This window comes from Xenopus tropicalis, chromosome 5 (genome assembly GCF_000004195.4).
Source record: "Xenopus tropicalis strain Nigerian chromosome 5, UCB_Xtro_10.0, whole genome shotgun sequence".
NCBI classification, from domain to species: Eukaryota; Metazoa; Chordata; class Amphibia; order Anura; family Pipidae; genus Xenopus; species Xenopus tropicalis.
Window position 1 is genome coordinate 50,862,111 of NC_030681.2, and position 16,781 is coordinate 50,878,891.

General features: G+C 37.1%; 1 protein-coding gene across 3 annotated transcripts in view; it reads left to right on the top strand.

The window, feature by feature from the left end:
- Positions 1-16,781, top strand: part of wdr27 (WD repeat domain 27) — a 93,506-nt gene that overhangs the window by 41,620 nt on the left and 35,105 nt on the right. For all 3 annotated transcript variants that reach the window (XM_002931515.5, XM_018094192.1, XM_031902359.1), the window contains one exon: positions 9,168-9,289. In XM_002931515.5, coding sequence (XP_002931561.2) covers positions 9,168-9,289 — 122 coding nt within the window. The remainder of the gene's footprint in view (positions 1-9,167; positions 9,290-16,781) is intronic.

The window sequence follows — 16,781 nt, forward strand, 5'->3', positions numbered from 1 at the left end:
GATTTTTTAATAATAATCACAGTTCTCCATTAATAGAAAAAAAAATGCATTCCAATATTTCAGAGCTGTCTGAATAATGTTTTTTGGATAATAGATCACACATCCCACTATCAGTTTAGGTTGTGTTATTATTTATAATAACAGCTTAAAAATTATAGAAATACATTTTTTCATGCAGTACATTGCTTAGTTCTCTGTATACACAATTTATCATTTCATTATTTGTTTGTGGTAACATTTTCCTCTTAAACAAGCTTTTGGTATACAGGTATGGGATCCGTTATCCGGAAACCTGTTATCCAGAAAGCTCCGACTTACGGAAATCCTGTCTCCCATAGACTCCATTTTAATCAAATGGTTCAGAATTTTAAAACTGATTTGATTTTTTCTTTGTAATAATAAAACAGTACCTTGTATTTGATCCCAGCTAAGATATAATTACCTTTTATTGGGGGCAGAACAATCCAATTGGGTTTATTTAATGTTTTATTGATTTTTTAGTAGACTTAAGCAATGAAGATCCAAATTACGGAAAGACCCCTTATCCGGAATACCCTTGGTCCCGAGCATTCTGGATAATGTGTCCTATACCTGTAATATAATTATTCTGTCCAAGCACAACCAATGCCAGGTAATTGGGCAGCAATTGCTGTTTTTATTGACATTGGTAGTTTAAGACTGCCTTGTGACAAAAATACCTATTGTGCTTGAACTATACATAAAGTGACATCATAATATCACTTTTCAGTGTTTCAGTGAAGTGAAATGTAAGATATAAAGGAGAATTAATGCCTAGAAGGCAGAAATGTTGTACATTATGTTTGGGGCTTCTGTACAAGGCAAGCACGGCCCTTTAGCAGCCCCCAAAGATGCCCGAGTAGCTCCCCATATTTTTTTCTGATGATTCACTGCACATGCTCTGTGCTGCTGTCAGTTACTGAGCTTAGGGACCGACCAACATTATATTAAAAGTTTAGAATATAAATGTCACAATATAAGGCTTTTTCGTAATTAATACAGATAATTTCTATGTGGCACTGAATTACTGATTACTACATGGCTCCAAAACCAGTGCAATTAGCATTAGAATTTAATAATCAGTCCTTTCAATCAGTCCCAATCTGTAGCTTAAATGAGAGGAACCTAATTTTTTGCTTGATAATATGTGATGACTACTAAGCGTAGCTTAGAGCACACAGAGCACGCATGTCGCACTTTTAACTGAATCCAAGATGGATTGAAGCTTGAAGGCCTGGATCATTGCTGCTATAGAGATTCTGAAACTTTAAGCTAGTGTAGTTTTCAAAATTGTTTGTTTGTACAGGGTACAATATACTTTATGAAATAAATCCAAATTGGACATAAAACAATCCTGTTGAGTGCAAAAATATGGAAAAAAAACTTTATCTGGAAAACACCAAGATATGTAAGCACACAAGCCACATCAAGGAACCTCATTTTACAGTTCTACACTGCCTACTGATGTACTAAAATTCCCAGCAAAATTGTGTGTTAATGTGTAACTGAAGACCAATAGAACCATATTCACTTAGCCATTACACTAGAGAGTAGTAAGCCCAGCAAATTTGTTCCAAGTCTTTTAAAACACAGTATAAATGTTGCTTTTAGCAGCAAACTTTGACAGATTTTTGGTGTTTTGATGGCAGCATATTTAAGTAAAGAAAAGAAGAGGGGTGTGCTTACCGTAGTCTAAATTCAATTTAAGCACTGCATAACTTTTATTGAATACATTTGTATCACTGATTTTACAATATGGGACTGCTCTTACTTTATAGATCATTGCATTGTTTGTATAAGAGCAGTGCCCTATAGAGACAATGTATTTGTATGTATTTGAATACATTGTCTGTCAATACTTTTGAACTTGAATTTGAATCCACCTTGAGCCATTTGTGGATATTACTTTTGCTTAACATGGATCATCAAATAGAATTGCAACATTTATTTATATTGTAACATTTGTTTTTATTGCCCCATTGATCTCTATGGCAGTTACCTGGAAGTGCTAAGCACTTCTCAGGCGATTGTTGCATGAAAAACTTCCAGATTTGGTTTCCCTGAAAACTATTTGCACTAATACTTTCAGGTGTTGGCTATATAAGCCAGTGGGGTGAGTTAAGGCAAATTTAGAATTTATATCCAGGCAGGAAAAGCTGAAGTGGGTTAAATCAGACATATACTATAGCAGTATCAAGACTCCAGTGTCTTTGCCTAGATAGGAGGTTTGTAAGGGTTACAAATCTGTATCTATAGACTATGGATAAGAGGTTTAATACTGCTAATCAGCGCTGACTATCGCATCAATTCCTTTTTTTGTTTACATTCGAGAAGAGGAGCCAATTGAAGTACATAAAAAATGCATATAAAACAGGAAATGCACATAGGTTTGCATAGGGATTAACATAAAAACAATCTTCTAATAAGGCTTAAAAATGGACCCATGAGTTTTCCTTGCAATTAAAAGAGAGTTTGTTTCATCTCCAGCTGAGAGTAGTAAAGCAGTGGATGTTCTCCCAGAAGACTCTGTGCTGTAGTTACAGTAAATGATTTCTGGAAAAGGTTACTGGTAGAGAGGACTGCATTGTTTTACCAAAATAATATTGCTGTTACACATGCCTGCTGAGGTTATAGTCTTCTATTTTTTAGTTACCTGCTGTCATTGTAAAGTAGGATCTGAGGGCTGGAATACAGTGGAGAATTTGGTTGGATAGCCTTAACTGTCCCACAAAAAATCTCAACATGCAGCTGCAAAGGACAGCAATGGATTTTATGAGACTACAAAATCTGACCCTCTGTGATGTAATGCACATTTGTACATTTCAGCAGATAAAGTCTGATAGTTTATTTTTTTAATTATTATTTTTTTTTAAAGTGTTAAAGGAACAGTTCAGTATAAAAATGAAACTGGGTAAAATAGACAGACTGTGCAAACTTGAAAATATTTCTAATATAGTTAATTAGGCAAAAATGTAATCTATAAAGGCTGGAGTGGACAGATGTCTAACATAATAGCCAGAACACTACTTCCTGCTTTTAGCTCTCTAACCTCTTAGTTAGTCAGTGACTTTAGGGGGGCCACAGGGGACATAACTGTTCCATTAGTTTGTGAGCAGGCAGGTCAGATTCAAATGCAAACTATTAAACAGTTATGTCCCAAATGCCCCCCCCCCTCAAGTCACTGATTGGTTACTAACTGCTAACAGAGCTGAAAGCAGGAAGTAAAGTTCTGCCCATTAGGTTAGACAACTGCCCACTCCAGCCTTTATAGGTTACATTGTTGCCTAACTACCGTATATACTCGAGTATAAGCCAATCCGAATATAAGCCGAGGTACCTAATTTTACCTAAGAAAACTGGAAAAACGTATTGACCTGAGTATAAGCCTAGGGTGGGAAATGCAGCCGCTACTGCTAAGTTTCAATAATCAAATTATTTAATAAAAGGACACTCACAAGTGCTTACATGACTACCATATTAATAAACACAAGGTGTGGGCTGGAAAATGAGGCACATCCAACATAAGATAACCACATGCAAGGTTGTACAGGTTAATATCTCATTTAATTTTTGTAGTGTCTAGGTAATGATAGTCCTGCTAGGATATGTTGCCGTAACTGTATGTTATGCCATACCCGCTGGAGTAATAATGCTGCAGAATACATAACAGCAGTGTGCTACACTTTGGCCACCACAAGTGTAGTAAATAAGTATTTATCTTTCTATAATTACTGCTTCTCCTGCCACACTGCTATAACATAAGGGCTGCACTGCCAACACATTACTAACGGGGAACTCAGCCCTTGACTTTTACAGAGTATTGCTTGGCTTTGACAATATTCAGCTCCACCTCACCCCAGGTGGGCTATCATTAAACAAATTCTGTTAGATAAAAACACAAGTATATTCTATGGGTCAGATGATGGGAAATGAGAGAGACCCAGTAGCCAGTCCCAGAGGAACCACCTCTAAAATGCCATTCCTACTTGGTCCTCAACATGCCCGTGCGACATGTTACTTGTCCTACCTACACATCCGTTGAGTGAGCTTGAGCGAAGGAACCGCACCCTGAGGCCGGGGTGGGCCCCGCGCCGCATGGGGGGGGGGTGGGTGGGCGCCGCGCGCCCATGGTTCATGCTAGGCCCGTGCTAGGAGGTGCAGGTAGGGGGTGTGATGTAAGTGATCAGCCAAGGCAGTTCGTTTGGACTCGAGTATAAGCCAAGGATTCATTTTTTAGCACATTTTGAGTGCTGGAAAACTCGGCTTATACTCGAGTATATACAGTAATTATATTAGAAATATTTTTTATTTTGTGCAGCCTATCTATTTTACCCAGTTTCATTTTTACACTGAACTGTTCCTTTAAGGTGCCAAGGTTTTGTCTGCCCCCCCCCCTTGATCTGCCCCCTAGTGTGTTTCAGGGAGAAACAAATGCCTATTCAGCTTGATGGCATGAAGGTGCAGCATTGAGCATTTCTTAATGACTGCTGCATTGTATGCACATCCTTTGTGTGGTTTACAGAATAGATTTAAATATCAGTTAAATTATATTTATATATGAGCAACTATATCTGACTTAGAGTGTGAATGTGATCTGTTAATGCAAGGACATTCAACAAAACTCTTGTGTAGTTCAGCCTTTATACATGTCTATCTGCAGTCATACAGGAGGCAATGGGGCCCCAACCTACTTTTAATTGGTACCTTTGAACTGTTATTCTGCAACTTATTCACAGGCTTCTTGGCCCACCAAGCTGTTACTGTGAAAATAAATAAAACAGAAGAAATAACTAAATTGGGTTTGACAAATACAGTATATCCAGTTATAGAATATCCAGTTAGAAAGCAGGAACAGGTCACCTTTCTTCTTTTATTTTTGCTTTACTGATACTGTTCCTTCAACTGAGACTGTAAGAATAGGTATTAAATAATGTACACGTTTTATATAGTTAAGTATTTCATAGCTCATTTCTAACCAGCTCGAAAAAGGGCCGTGCATGCTTCCAATTACTTTTGAATTAAATTATACATTTTCCGTGATGTTTACTATTCTCTTTCTGTGTTAACTTTGTTGTATATTTAAATTATGCATCATAGTTATCTGTTTTAAATTACTCCATATTTGCATTAACTGCATTTTTACTTAAATGATGGCAGTTCATGTAATAGATTGCAGGTTTCCATACAGACTATCCTTTCATTAAGTTATACACACATCTGCGTTTGTAGAAAAATTCTTGTTGGACATGACTTTTATTGATGTATTCAGGCCAAAATCAGACTCAAGGGCCTTGTCACTAAAGCACTTGCTATCATATTTCTTATATATTGTAGTTAGCCCTTTATATGGCTCTAATTGCTTTCCATGATATTTGGATCATGGCTTTATGAACTCTAGTGCACAAGAACAAAAATATTATACAGGTATCGGACCCCTTATCCGGAAACCCGTTATCCAGAAAGCTCCGAATTACGGAAAGCCTGTCTCCCATAGACTCCATTATAAGCAAATAATTCAGAATTTTAAAAGTGATTTCCTTTTTCTATGTAGAAATAAAACTGTTCCTTGTAATTGATCCCAACTAAGATATAAATAATCCTTATTGGATGCAAAACAATCCTATTGGGTTTAATTAATGGTTTATTGATTTTTTAGTAGACTTAAGGTATTGAGATCCAAATTACAGAAAGACCCCTTATCCGGAATACCCTTGGTCCCAAGCATTCTGGATAATGGGTCCTATACCTGTACTATATTGCTGTTTTCTCAGATTAAGGTTAACCAATGTTCCCTCAATAGCATTTTCCCTCTAGGTTTGTATTCAACACAAATGTCTTATTTGTAATTGGACCTGTTTTGATTTCCACGTTTGAACGTACAACAGTTATACAAAACAGTTTTTGTAGGATACATATATAAAAAGGTGACCAAAATATTGTCTTAAATGCAGTTATCTGTTTAAGAATTAAATGATGAAAACTATGTTTGTGATTGTGCCTGTTCTTTCTTTAACATCTACAGTATTCATCTCTTGCAGCTCTTACTGTGAATTTGGTGCAAATTGGAGCACACTTCAGTTGGTTTGCCAGTATTAAAATAAAGAATAGTATTGTCGCCAAGATGCCAGTTTTTGTGCTGTATATGTTATCAAAGTGTGAGGGAGGTCACTGGCTGGCAGAAACATGTCATGTTTCAAGCCATATGACAGGTGATGCAGAATCTTGCCCCACAGGACAATTTATAGAAAAGAACCCCTGTCCCCTGACAAGCTGAACAGTACACAGATTCTGCATTTTTTTGAGTGAAAACTGCCAAAATCCATCTACCAGTCAATACCATTTATAACAAAGTTGTCACAGTAGGATAGATTAGTGATTGTAACTTGTAATAGGGGTACAGCTGGGTCATTGGGAGAAGGCCCCCTAAAGGTCCATCCACCAGGGCATGTTTTGTCAACTCTGAAACACAGTTTCATGGAACATGGTAAGAGTCACTTGTTTGGCTAATTCGCCAAATAAGCAGATTTCTAACCATCTGACTACCAACATAGTGAGCTAAATTGGAATGATCCGATCATTGGTTTTGGTGCATAACAAAACCTTTTGGTAAAGGACCACTTTAACTCGCCAAAGGGGTCTTTGCCCAACAGGGTTTTTAAACCTACCCCACAATATCTGAACAATTTTCAGGCAGATAAAGATTGGTCAGGACCTCCCATGGGCCTCATACATGTACCAATAAGCTGCTGACTCGATTTGAGGTCAACAGCTTTTATCACTATCACTGTGTATGGCCTTATGACCATGAGTTGCTGAAACTCATTGAGGTGTAAATGTTAATATGATCGCCATGGTCCAGATTTTGGCCTTGCTGTTCATCCACCTGGGTTTGGGGAGGAGTATATTCATCTAGGTCATGGCATAAATAATTTAAAAGTCTATAGTAACTGGACCTGCTATGTCATCTGCTGTGTGAGCTTCTCTACTCATCCAAGTGTATTTGTATGAAAATGGTTTATTTAGATGAAGCAGGGTTATACATATGAACTTGTTTATGCTATATATTTTTATAAAGACCTACATTGTTTAGGGGTATAGTTTTCCTTTAAAGAGATACTGACACCAGAAATGAAACCTTTTTTACATCTATCATAACAATGTCTTTGCACGAGCTTTATAATTTTGCCATAAAAGTATTTCCTGATCCTTTTCCATTCCTTATCTGATCCCCCATGTTCTTCTATGAGGGCTGCCATATTTGTGCAGCAGTAGGCCGTTAGCATTAGAAGCTGTAACTGACAGGCTGAGAAGGGACAGTCAGGTTGGCAAAACAGTCAGGTTTAGGAACTTCAAGCAACACTTACATACAAAACCAGCCCTATCAGTGAAAAAAGATCAACATGACCTATAGGTAACTTTTTATGTAGATTCATAATTTGAAAAATTATTTTTTTCATGTCAGTATCACTTTAAGTTTAATGTTTCTCAGCAAATCCTGGTTCTTGTGTTTACGGCTCCTAGAAACTCTAATGGCAGTTTCAACAGATGATGCTGGCTGCAGTATTTCTGGACAGAGAGAATTAAATAGCTGATTCTCCTTCTTGGGGTGTCAATGGGATGTCATGGAAGTGGAATGAGCTGTGGCCCAAACAAACAGATCAGCACTCTTGAGCTATCTGTGTAGTTAGTCCAATCACCCAAAATCTGACTTAGTGCTAAGTTAGGTTGGGGGGCCTATGGCCAACTTGTCTGCCATATGATAGTATTTAAAGGAAAGTTTTAAGGTTACCATTAAGGGTGAAGACACACCGAGCTACTAGTAGCACCTACTTGCCATGGCAACTAAAAAAGACAATGCTGATAATTTACTGATAATTGTCTCTATGTGTGTTTTAGCAGAGGCAATTCTTAGGGGCTGATTTACTAATCCACGAATCCGAATGGGAAAGATTCTGATTGGAAAACTAACATTTTGCGACTTTTTCTTATTTTTTGTGACTTTTTCGTAGCCGTTACAAATTTCGTGAATTGTCGTGACTTTTTCATTGCCTTTATGACTTTCGTGAATTGTCGCGACTTTTTCATAGCCATTATGACTTTCGTGAATTGTCGCGACTTTTTCATAGCCATTACGACTTTCGCGAATTGTCACAACTTTTTCATATTGCAATAGCAGTATTGGGGAGCTCAACCCTCTGTTAACTTACCCAAGCGGGTATCAGGTGCAAATACTGGAAGAACCTCACCTTGCATGGGGGTCAATATCCAACAGCAAAAAAATCCAGTAGCACACTGAAGATGCAAGCCGTGAAAAAATTGTGTTTTATTTGCCCAAGTACATATAAACAAGCAAAGAACTTTTTCATATTGAGCGCTTGAAAAAGTCGCAAAATACCGATCATTACGAAAAAAACGTATTCGGACGCTTTTCGGACGTTCGTGGATTAGTAAATGTGCCCCTTAGTATTGTCTATGGCAGGGTATTTTCTGGAGTTTAGTAGCCTTGAAAAAGTAGCTGCTACTAGGAGCTCAGTGTATCTTCACCCTAAGGGAGGTGACAGACGGGGAGATTAGTGGCCCTGTGACAAATCTTCATTGCCGTGGGCGACTAATCTCCCCACAGTGCCATCCCACCGGCCGGAGTGTAAATCGCTGGTGGGATGGCTTACGCGTCGCTGTGATTTTCCAGAAGTCACCCGAAGTTTTCTCTCAAGGCAACTTCAGGAGACTTCCGGAAATCGCAGCGACTCATATGTCATCCCACCGGCGATTTACACTCCGGCCGGTGGGATGGCATTGCAGGGAGATTAGTTGCCCGCGGCAACGGAGATTTGTCACGGGGCGACTAATCTCTCCTTCTGTCACCTCCCTAAGATATGGTCTTTTTTGTGACTCTTAATAATAAATAATAATATTGTCAAAACAGTCTGTATTTAGTTTAAGCACACAATACAGATATCTAATGAAATTGTTCATATACAATTACACTGTGTGATATAATTTACTCTAAGGCAACTATCTCCAACCGTAAAAATGATGTCATGAAAATATTAATCAAATGTTTCAAATGTTATGTCCAGGTATCCAGATAAAATGAAAGTTTTCAGTAACATTAATAAAATAAAAAATAGAAAACTTGTGTTCCTTAGGTCACGATGGTACAGTGAATGGATTGGGCTGGAGTCAGGATTCCAATTGGCTCATCTCTTCAGCTGAAGACAGTATGTTGAAGATCTGGAGTGTTAAGAATGCAGATCCTGTCTTGGTTATGGTAATTAGAAACTTAGACTTGAGAATTCTAGTTAATGGAAAAAGTTTGTATTTTTTGCATTCTCTCAGTATTTAAAAAAAAACAAAAAACAAAGCATCTGTAAAATATATAAACAAATGGAACAGGCAGAGACTTGCAGTCCCTGATCAGTAGTGACTAACAAAGTAATATGATCTTGGCATATTTATCCTCCTGTTTTTTTCTTTTGGGGTGGGGGAGGGGGGGAATGTTTTTATTGTGGTACTTGACCAATATTACTATTGATTATTGACTATTCCAAGTATTTATAAGCTGCAACTGAGGGGTAATTATTTGGGTAACTTATTGTATGTATATTGGTGGTGTACAAAAATTGAGGTGTTAGTACCACATTTTGGCCAAAATATGTAAGCTCACGTGCCACGTCAAGGCCCCTCATTGTACGTGAGTCGTGCACTGCCTATTAGCATTCTAATGTAGTACAATTAAAATCAAGTACCCCAGAAAAAAACGTGTGACTGTGTAGTAAGACCATGTTGAACTTGCCCTTAACTCAAATAACAGTATTTACTGTTATAAGAAATTATATTTTAGTTTTAGTTCACAACAGTAGTTCACCTTTGACTTATATGTTAGTATTTTATATATTGTTTAATTCACTGCATTCTATTCATCTTAATTTTTTATTTTTTGTCATTTTTAAATTATTTTCTGCCTCCTTCCAACTTCCAAATGCGGATCAGTGATCCAAGCTGCCATGCTCTATGAGTCTACAGTTTATATTGTTTTTGTTAGTTTTCTTATTATAAATGATCTTTCTATTCAGACCCTGTCTAATTTATATTCTACTTTCTCATGGTAAATTAGTAAATTTCAAATTGTACAAAAAGCTAAATATTTAAGAACCATAACAAATATTAAAGGAGAACTAAACCCTAAAAATGAATATGGCTAGACATGCCATATTTTACATAATGAACTTATTGAACCAGCCTAAAGGTTCAACATCTCTATAGTAGTAAAATTCCAGTCCTTTACAGTTGTCACAGGGAGTGAGCACACTGGACAAACTGGACACTCTGCAACACTCACATGCTCAGTGTCCCCGGAGCAGCTGTTGAGAAGCTAAGTTTAGGGGTTTTTGTAAATTATCAAGCAAATAAAATGAGGTTTGTCTGTCGTATAAGCTGATCCTAATGTGCTGATGATTAAAGGCTGATGCTAATAGCATTGGTTAAGGCTAATGTCAGACGAGGCGTATGGCGGATATTTTCGGCAAGCAGAAAAGCGCTTGCTGAAAAATCCGTCCTACGCCTCCTACATGTGCCTGCACCGGAATGAATGAGATACGCTCGGGTGCAGGCACATGTAGCCAATATACGCATAAAAACGCGAGAGAATGCAAAGTCTCGGGTTTTTATGCATATTTAGGCTACATGTGCCTGCACCAGAATGAATGAGATACGCTCGGGTGCAGGCACATGTAGCCTAAATACGCATAAAAAAGAGGAGTAGGGCGGATTTTTCAGCAAGCGCTTTTCCGCTTCCCGAAAATATCCACCCTACACCTCGTCTGACATCAGTCTTAGAGTTGCCGTGCAACAATTATCTGTGTTAATTACTGATTAACCTTATATTGTAACATTTAAATCCTATATATGCAGAATATTGTGAGTCGGTCCCTAAACTCAGCAAATGACAGCAGCACAGAGCATGTGCAGGGAATCAGCAAAAAAGAAGTTAGGAAGCTACTGGGAGCATTTTGGGGGCACAGATCTTCCCTGCTAAAGGGCTATGGTTGCCTTGGGCTGGTACAGAGGCACAAAACATAATTTACAACATTTCTAGCCTATGTTAAGCTTTAGTTCTCCTTTAATGAAAAGTAATGGCAAATTGTCACCATTAAACATCATACTAGGTTAATTTAAAGGTGAAAAGACTCTTGTAAGATGGTAATATAAAGGAAACATAAACAATATATGTACAAAAGGCATAAGAATTAGAGTTTGGTCATACTTTACCCTTTACCCTAACATACCTTTCTCCCTGATTTCAGTCTTGTGCAGCTTCTGTACCACAAGCAGCTCAACTTTAGCTCTATGTGTGCTCCTTTCTAGCATGAAGCTCCACCCCCTTTTCTTTGCTGAGCTCCCCTTCTCTCTCTGACTGTGAAGAGGCAAAGAGGTATCTACTGTACATGCCTGATTGATTTCCATTAGAGGAGAGGCAGCAGACACCTTTTTGACCATCTGCACATTCAGAGAGAGAAGGAGAGCTCATCAAAGAAAAGGAGGCAGAGCTTCATGCTGGTGGAGGAAGTAGCTGAGAAAGCTGAAGTTGAGCTGCTTGTGGTACAGAATCTGCATGAGACTAAGTGCAGGGAGAAAGGTTTCAGACCTCACTGAATAGTGCATGCTGTAAAAAAGATGAGCCTTGTTATTTGAGAGTCTAATGAGGTTACCTTATTTTCTTGATAATTTGCGACAACCCCTAAGCTTAGCTTCTCAACAGCTGCCCAGAGCCCACTGAGCTTGTGAGTGTCACAGACACTTTCTATGCTGCTATAGAGATGCTGAAACTTTAGGTTTGTGCAGTAATTAAAGTATAGAAAATATGATGTTTTTATCCATATTAATTATTTTGTTTAGTTCTCCTTTAACTTTTAAATAAGATATTGGGACATTAATATGGTACTGTACAACAGTTGTATTTTGTACCTTCTCCTTACCAGTGTTTGGAGTGCCAGTGGTGGTTTATTGTATCACAGCCCTTTGTTATCTATTGCTGTTGTCCCCATACTTCTTTATTATAGGTTTGAGTAAGGTATCCCTCATTTTTGTTTTTTCATGCTGTATTCAGGGCACAGGGTTGGGGTGCAGCAAGTCACTGTGTATTGGAGAGGAAAAGCAAATCATGAGCAAAGGAACGGTGATATAGTAGAATGGAACTGAAATAAACTGCTGTTTTAAATGAAATGGAAACATGTTTTTTTACCTGTAATGTTTAATATAATTAGGAAGTAAAGATTTTTACTAGAGAGTAAATTCGATCAACCCTCCTCTTTAACTGACTGTTTAAATCTTTCTAAGGCTCATTTTAAAGTTATTCCTTGTAAAGGAAGCTGTTCAATATCTGCTTTACTCAGTCAGTACTTGCAGCAATATGACTTTCAGGCACTGTATTGTTTATATTGGATAATTTGCTCTAGACTTTTGACTGTTTTCAAGATGTTAAATACCTATATGTATTTTCAGGTGCTGCAGACCTTATGGTCCGTCTGGACCATTTTTGCTTAAACCTATAATTAACCATCACACATGGACTATTCTCTCTCTCTGACTGATGTAGATGTCAGCTGTGGAGGAAGCAAGGCAGGCTTTTATAGTTGGCAGTGCATAACTTTAGAGAAGCGGGTATCCAAGTTCCAGCAAAAACACTGATGTATCCTAATTAGAGATGGCAGGATACCAGGAAAAGTGATTAAAAACCCAGTGGCTTTAAACAAGAAGTGAATAATAAAAATATTTGAAACCATGTCTTTTAAAAGGACATTCTAGGAAATGCATTACGTTTGAGTACATGTTTTCCAATGTAATTTCAAGATATCCTATTTGCAAAAGAGCCATATATAATTAGTTTGCATTAAAAAATATTATTGCTTACAGTGCCTGTCTGCCTCTTTGACTTGCTTAGCATTTCTCTAAAAAATTTAATGAACTAATGCAATTCAAGTCTCAGATGAATCATTTCATTACCAGGGTATTTTCCTCAAATGCTTTCTCAAATACCAGACTATTTTTTGACATTTTTACTTCTTTTACTTTAGGAGCATAGATTTTTTTTCAGGCTTCTAAATATTCTTTGATTGTAAATCTACTTCTGTAACAAGATATTTGGCTGCAAATTACCCAAAAATTAGCAAATTACATGTTTTCCTTAAACAAATCACACATTGTTTTATATGAATGATTTTAAAAGTCCCATGTCCCCAAATGTTCCAGTATTATAGTTTTATATAGGTTCCTGATTTGTACTAAACAAAAACCCACAGATGCAGAAAGCTATTTTTTAAAGGACCACACCAGGTATAATTATAATAATAATTATAATAATGTTATTCACAATAAACAGTGGTTCTCAAAAGTTTGCGGACCCTTTTTTTTATGAATGTGACCTAAAACATCATATGATTTTTAAACAGGTCCTAAAAGTAGATGAATAAAACCTAGTTAAGCAAATGAAACAAAAATTATTATATTTGGTCATGTATTTATTGAAAAACATGATCCGGTAACATCTGTGTGTAGCAAAACAAGTAAATTCTTAGGATTATCATATAATTTGAAGGTAAAATCAAAGTCTGGTGTTTTCAGTAAATGAGATGACAATCAGGTGTGAGTGAGAGACCCTGTCTTATTTCAAGAACGGGGATCCAACTAAGCCTGATCACACATACAACACATTTGTGGATGTGTATCATGGCTTGAACAAAGGAGGTGTCTGAGGACCTCAGAAAAAGACTTGATGCCTATAAAGCTGTAAAAGGTTACAAGACCATTTCTTAAGAGTTTGGACCCCACCAATCAACAGTCAGACAGCTTGTGTAGAAATGGAGGAAATTCAGGACCGTTGTTACCCCTATCTAGAAGTGGTTGACCATCAAAGATAACCCCAACTGCAAGGAGTCTAATAGTCTGAGAGGTTGTAAAGAAACCCAGGGTAACTTCTAAGCAACTGTAGGCCTGTCTCACATTGTGGAATGTTGATGTTCATGAGTCCACCAGCACGAGAACACTGAACAGCAATGGTGTGTATGGCAGGGTAGCAAAGAGAAAGCTGCTCTCCCCCCGAAATATTGCTGACTGTCTACAGTTTGCTAAAGATCATGTTGACAAACCAGAAGGATACTGGAAGAATATTTTTTTGGATGGCCAAAATAGAATTTTTTGGCTTAAACGAGAAGGAAAGTTATTTTGGCATTCACAACATTAGTGCCACCTAGAACATTTTATTTATTCAGCAAAAAGCTTTAGTATACCCGAGTAAAGAGCCATAGAAGCTCCCTCTGATAGACCCTGTACCTAAACCCATGTACTGTCCCTCCAGTGGGTGATGTGGGATAAACTAATCCTCTTCCTGAACTCCTGTGACTTGCCTAAAGGGTACTGTTTCTGGTCTTTCTTTTGTATCATATGACACTTCTGAGTCAGCATCTGATGCCAATGCTCCTTAATTCATTTAGACTTTTCACTGGAATTTTCCAATTAAGCTTGGGATGGGGGTACAATGTGGACTTGCCAAGATCTTACCAGCCAGTTATGACATCATTGCATTGTGCTGGTACAGTTGTCATGTCATCATACCTTCTTCATTTGCTTCAAACTAGAGAGATGCTGAATAAAAGGTGAAATCTTTTTAAAAAACTGACTACAAAATGAAGACCAATTGCAAATATCATTGTCATACTATTAATTTAGAGGGTATATAGTATTAACCATTTATCTGATGGTAATTTGAGAGGTTTTTACCTTGCTTGAAAGTGCTATCATAAAAACATATGAGCTCCTTTATTAGGGGTAATCCTTATCTTTTTCTTACTTAAGAACAACCACTAGGGAAAGGTACCTCAACAATTATGAGCACATTTTTTCACCAGGCATGAATTCAAGGCGAAATCCCACATTTTGCCATAGCAATAATGCGGCAAAAATGTGGCACAACAAAAAAATACGCCCAAAAAACCATTAATTGTTTTTAATGTATTTGGAGAGAACAAAGTCACAAGCGTAAAAAAGTTGCGTGTAAAATAATCGCACATGTAAAAAAAAAGATGCATGGTAGGAGTGAGAAAAAACATCTATTGATTTTAATATATTTGGAATAAGAAAAAAAAGTGGTGCATTAAAAAGTCATTAACTCATACATAGTTTCCTTTAGGATTGACTGAGCTGAAAGGCTTGAGCAATCATAAATCTGCCCCAACTGCGATCCCCTTTTGTATTATCTTATGTTTTTCTTTCTTTATCATTTATACAATGCTTAGATGGCATTAGATGGGAAAAATGCAATATTGTTTTATTCATTGAAGACTTGTGCACATTTTTTTCAAATTCTTGATTCCCGAAATAGTAAGCTTTATTATTTTCAAAAGGAAATAAAATAACCACTGTAGACTTTTCATTATGCTGACTTACAGATATCTTGAGCATTGGTAGCTCAGTGGTTTCATTAAAACAGCATAGCAATAATAGTATCTTGTGTCAGCTTTGCCATGTCCTCCCGCTCAGATATTATCATGCAGGAAAACTGGAAAGGCTCATACTCTTGTATGCCAAAGAGCATTACTATACCAGCTGTGAGAAATGAAATTGAATACTAAAATTGTTGAGGTGTTGATGCAGTGCTAGCCAGTATGGGGTTGTAGTTGATAGTGTCTTCTGCAGTCTGTACATTCAGTATGTTGTCATCATTTAAAAGCACAAGATCTCTACTTTTACCAATATGATGTAAGTAAGAAAATATGAACACATAATTTAATGCTGTGTATTACAAAATACCTCACATTGTTATAGATAGTGGTGAGATAATTCATGCAGTGTGCTGAATTGGCAGACTTAAGTCAAGCAAAAGTTGTGATCTTTTATAATAATAAGGTGGAGATTATATATGGGTGTAATGTTACACCTCTGTCTTCAAAAGAGCTCTTAAAATACATTTCTTTAGAGAAGCTTACCCTCATTTAGCTCTGCATAGCTTTTCATTCCTAGGGGAATTTTAGAATTGTTTTTATTATAGGGTGAAAGAATTCACCATTTGAATACACTTCCAAAAATACAATAGGAATGAACAGAACAAGGATGGGATTTTATGTGTTATTATCTAGGGGCAGATTTATCAAAATGTGAGTTTACAACAGAAAAACTCACCCATGTTCTATTCATTTATCAATGGGTGAAAGTTAGAACTCACCATTTGATAAATATGCTTCTAAAAATCCCAAAGGAATGAATAGAACGTGGGTGAGTTTTTATCTATTAAGCTCTAAAGTTTTTGCTTAAAAATGTTAATAATAATAATTACTTTACTGATTGATCATAAAATGTACTTAAAGGACAAGGAAAGGCTAAGTCACTTAGGGGTGCCAAAATGCCAGGGGCACCAGCCCGGGGTAAAAGGTAGGCGATTTAAGTCACTTGGGGGTGCCTTACATTTTAGCACCCCCAAGTGACTTAGCCTTTCCTTGTCCTTTAACATGTTTGGCTCATTAAACCCTTACGTGTAGAATATGATCAGGTGGCAACATTTATGTACATTGCTGTCTCCTCACCTTAACCACCTAGAATCTAGGTCCTAGATGTACAAATTTTGCTTTATACAGTGGCTTGCAAAAGTATTCGGCCCCCTTGAACTTTTCCACATTTTGTCACATTACAGCCACAAACATGAATCAATTTTATTGGAATTCCACGTGAAAGACCAATACAAAGTGGTGTACACGCGAGAAGTGGAACGA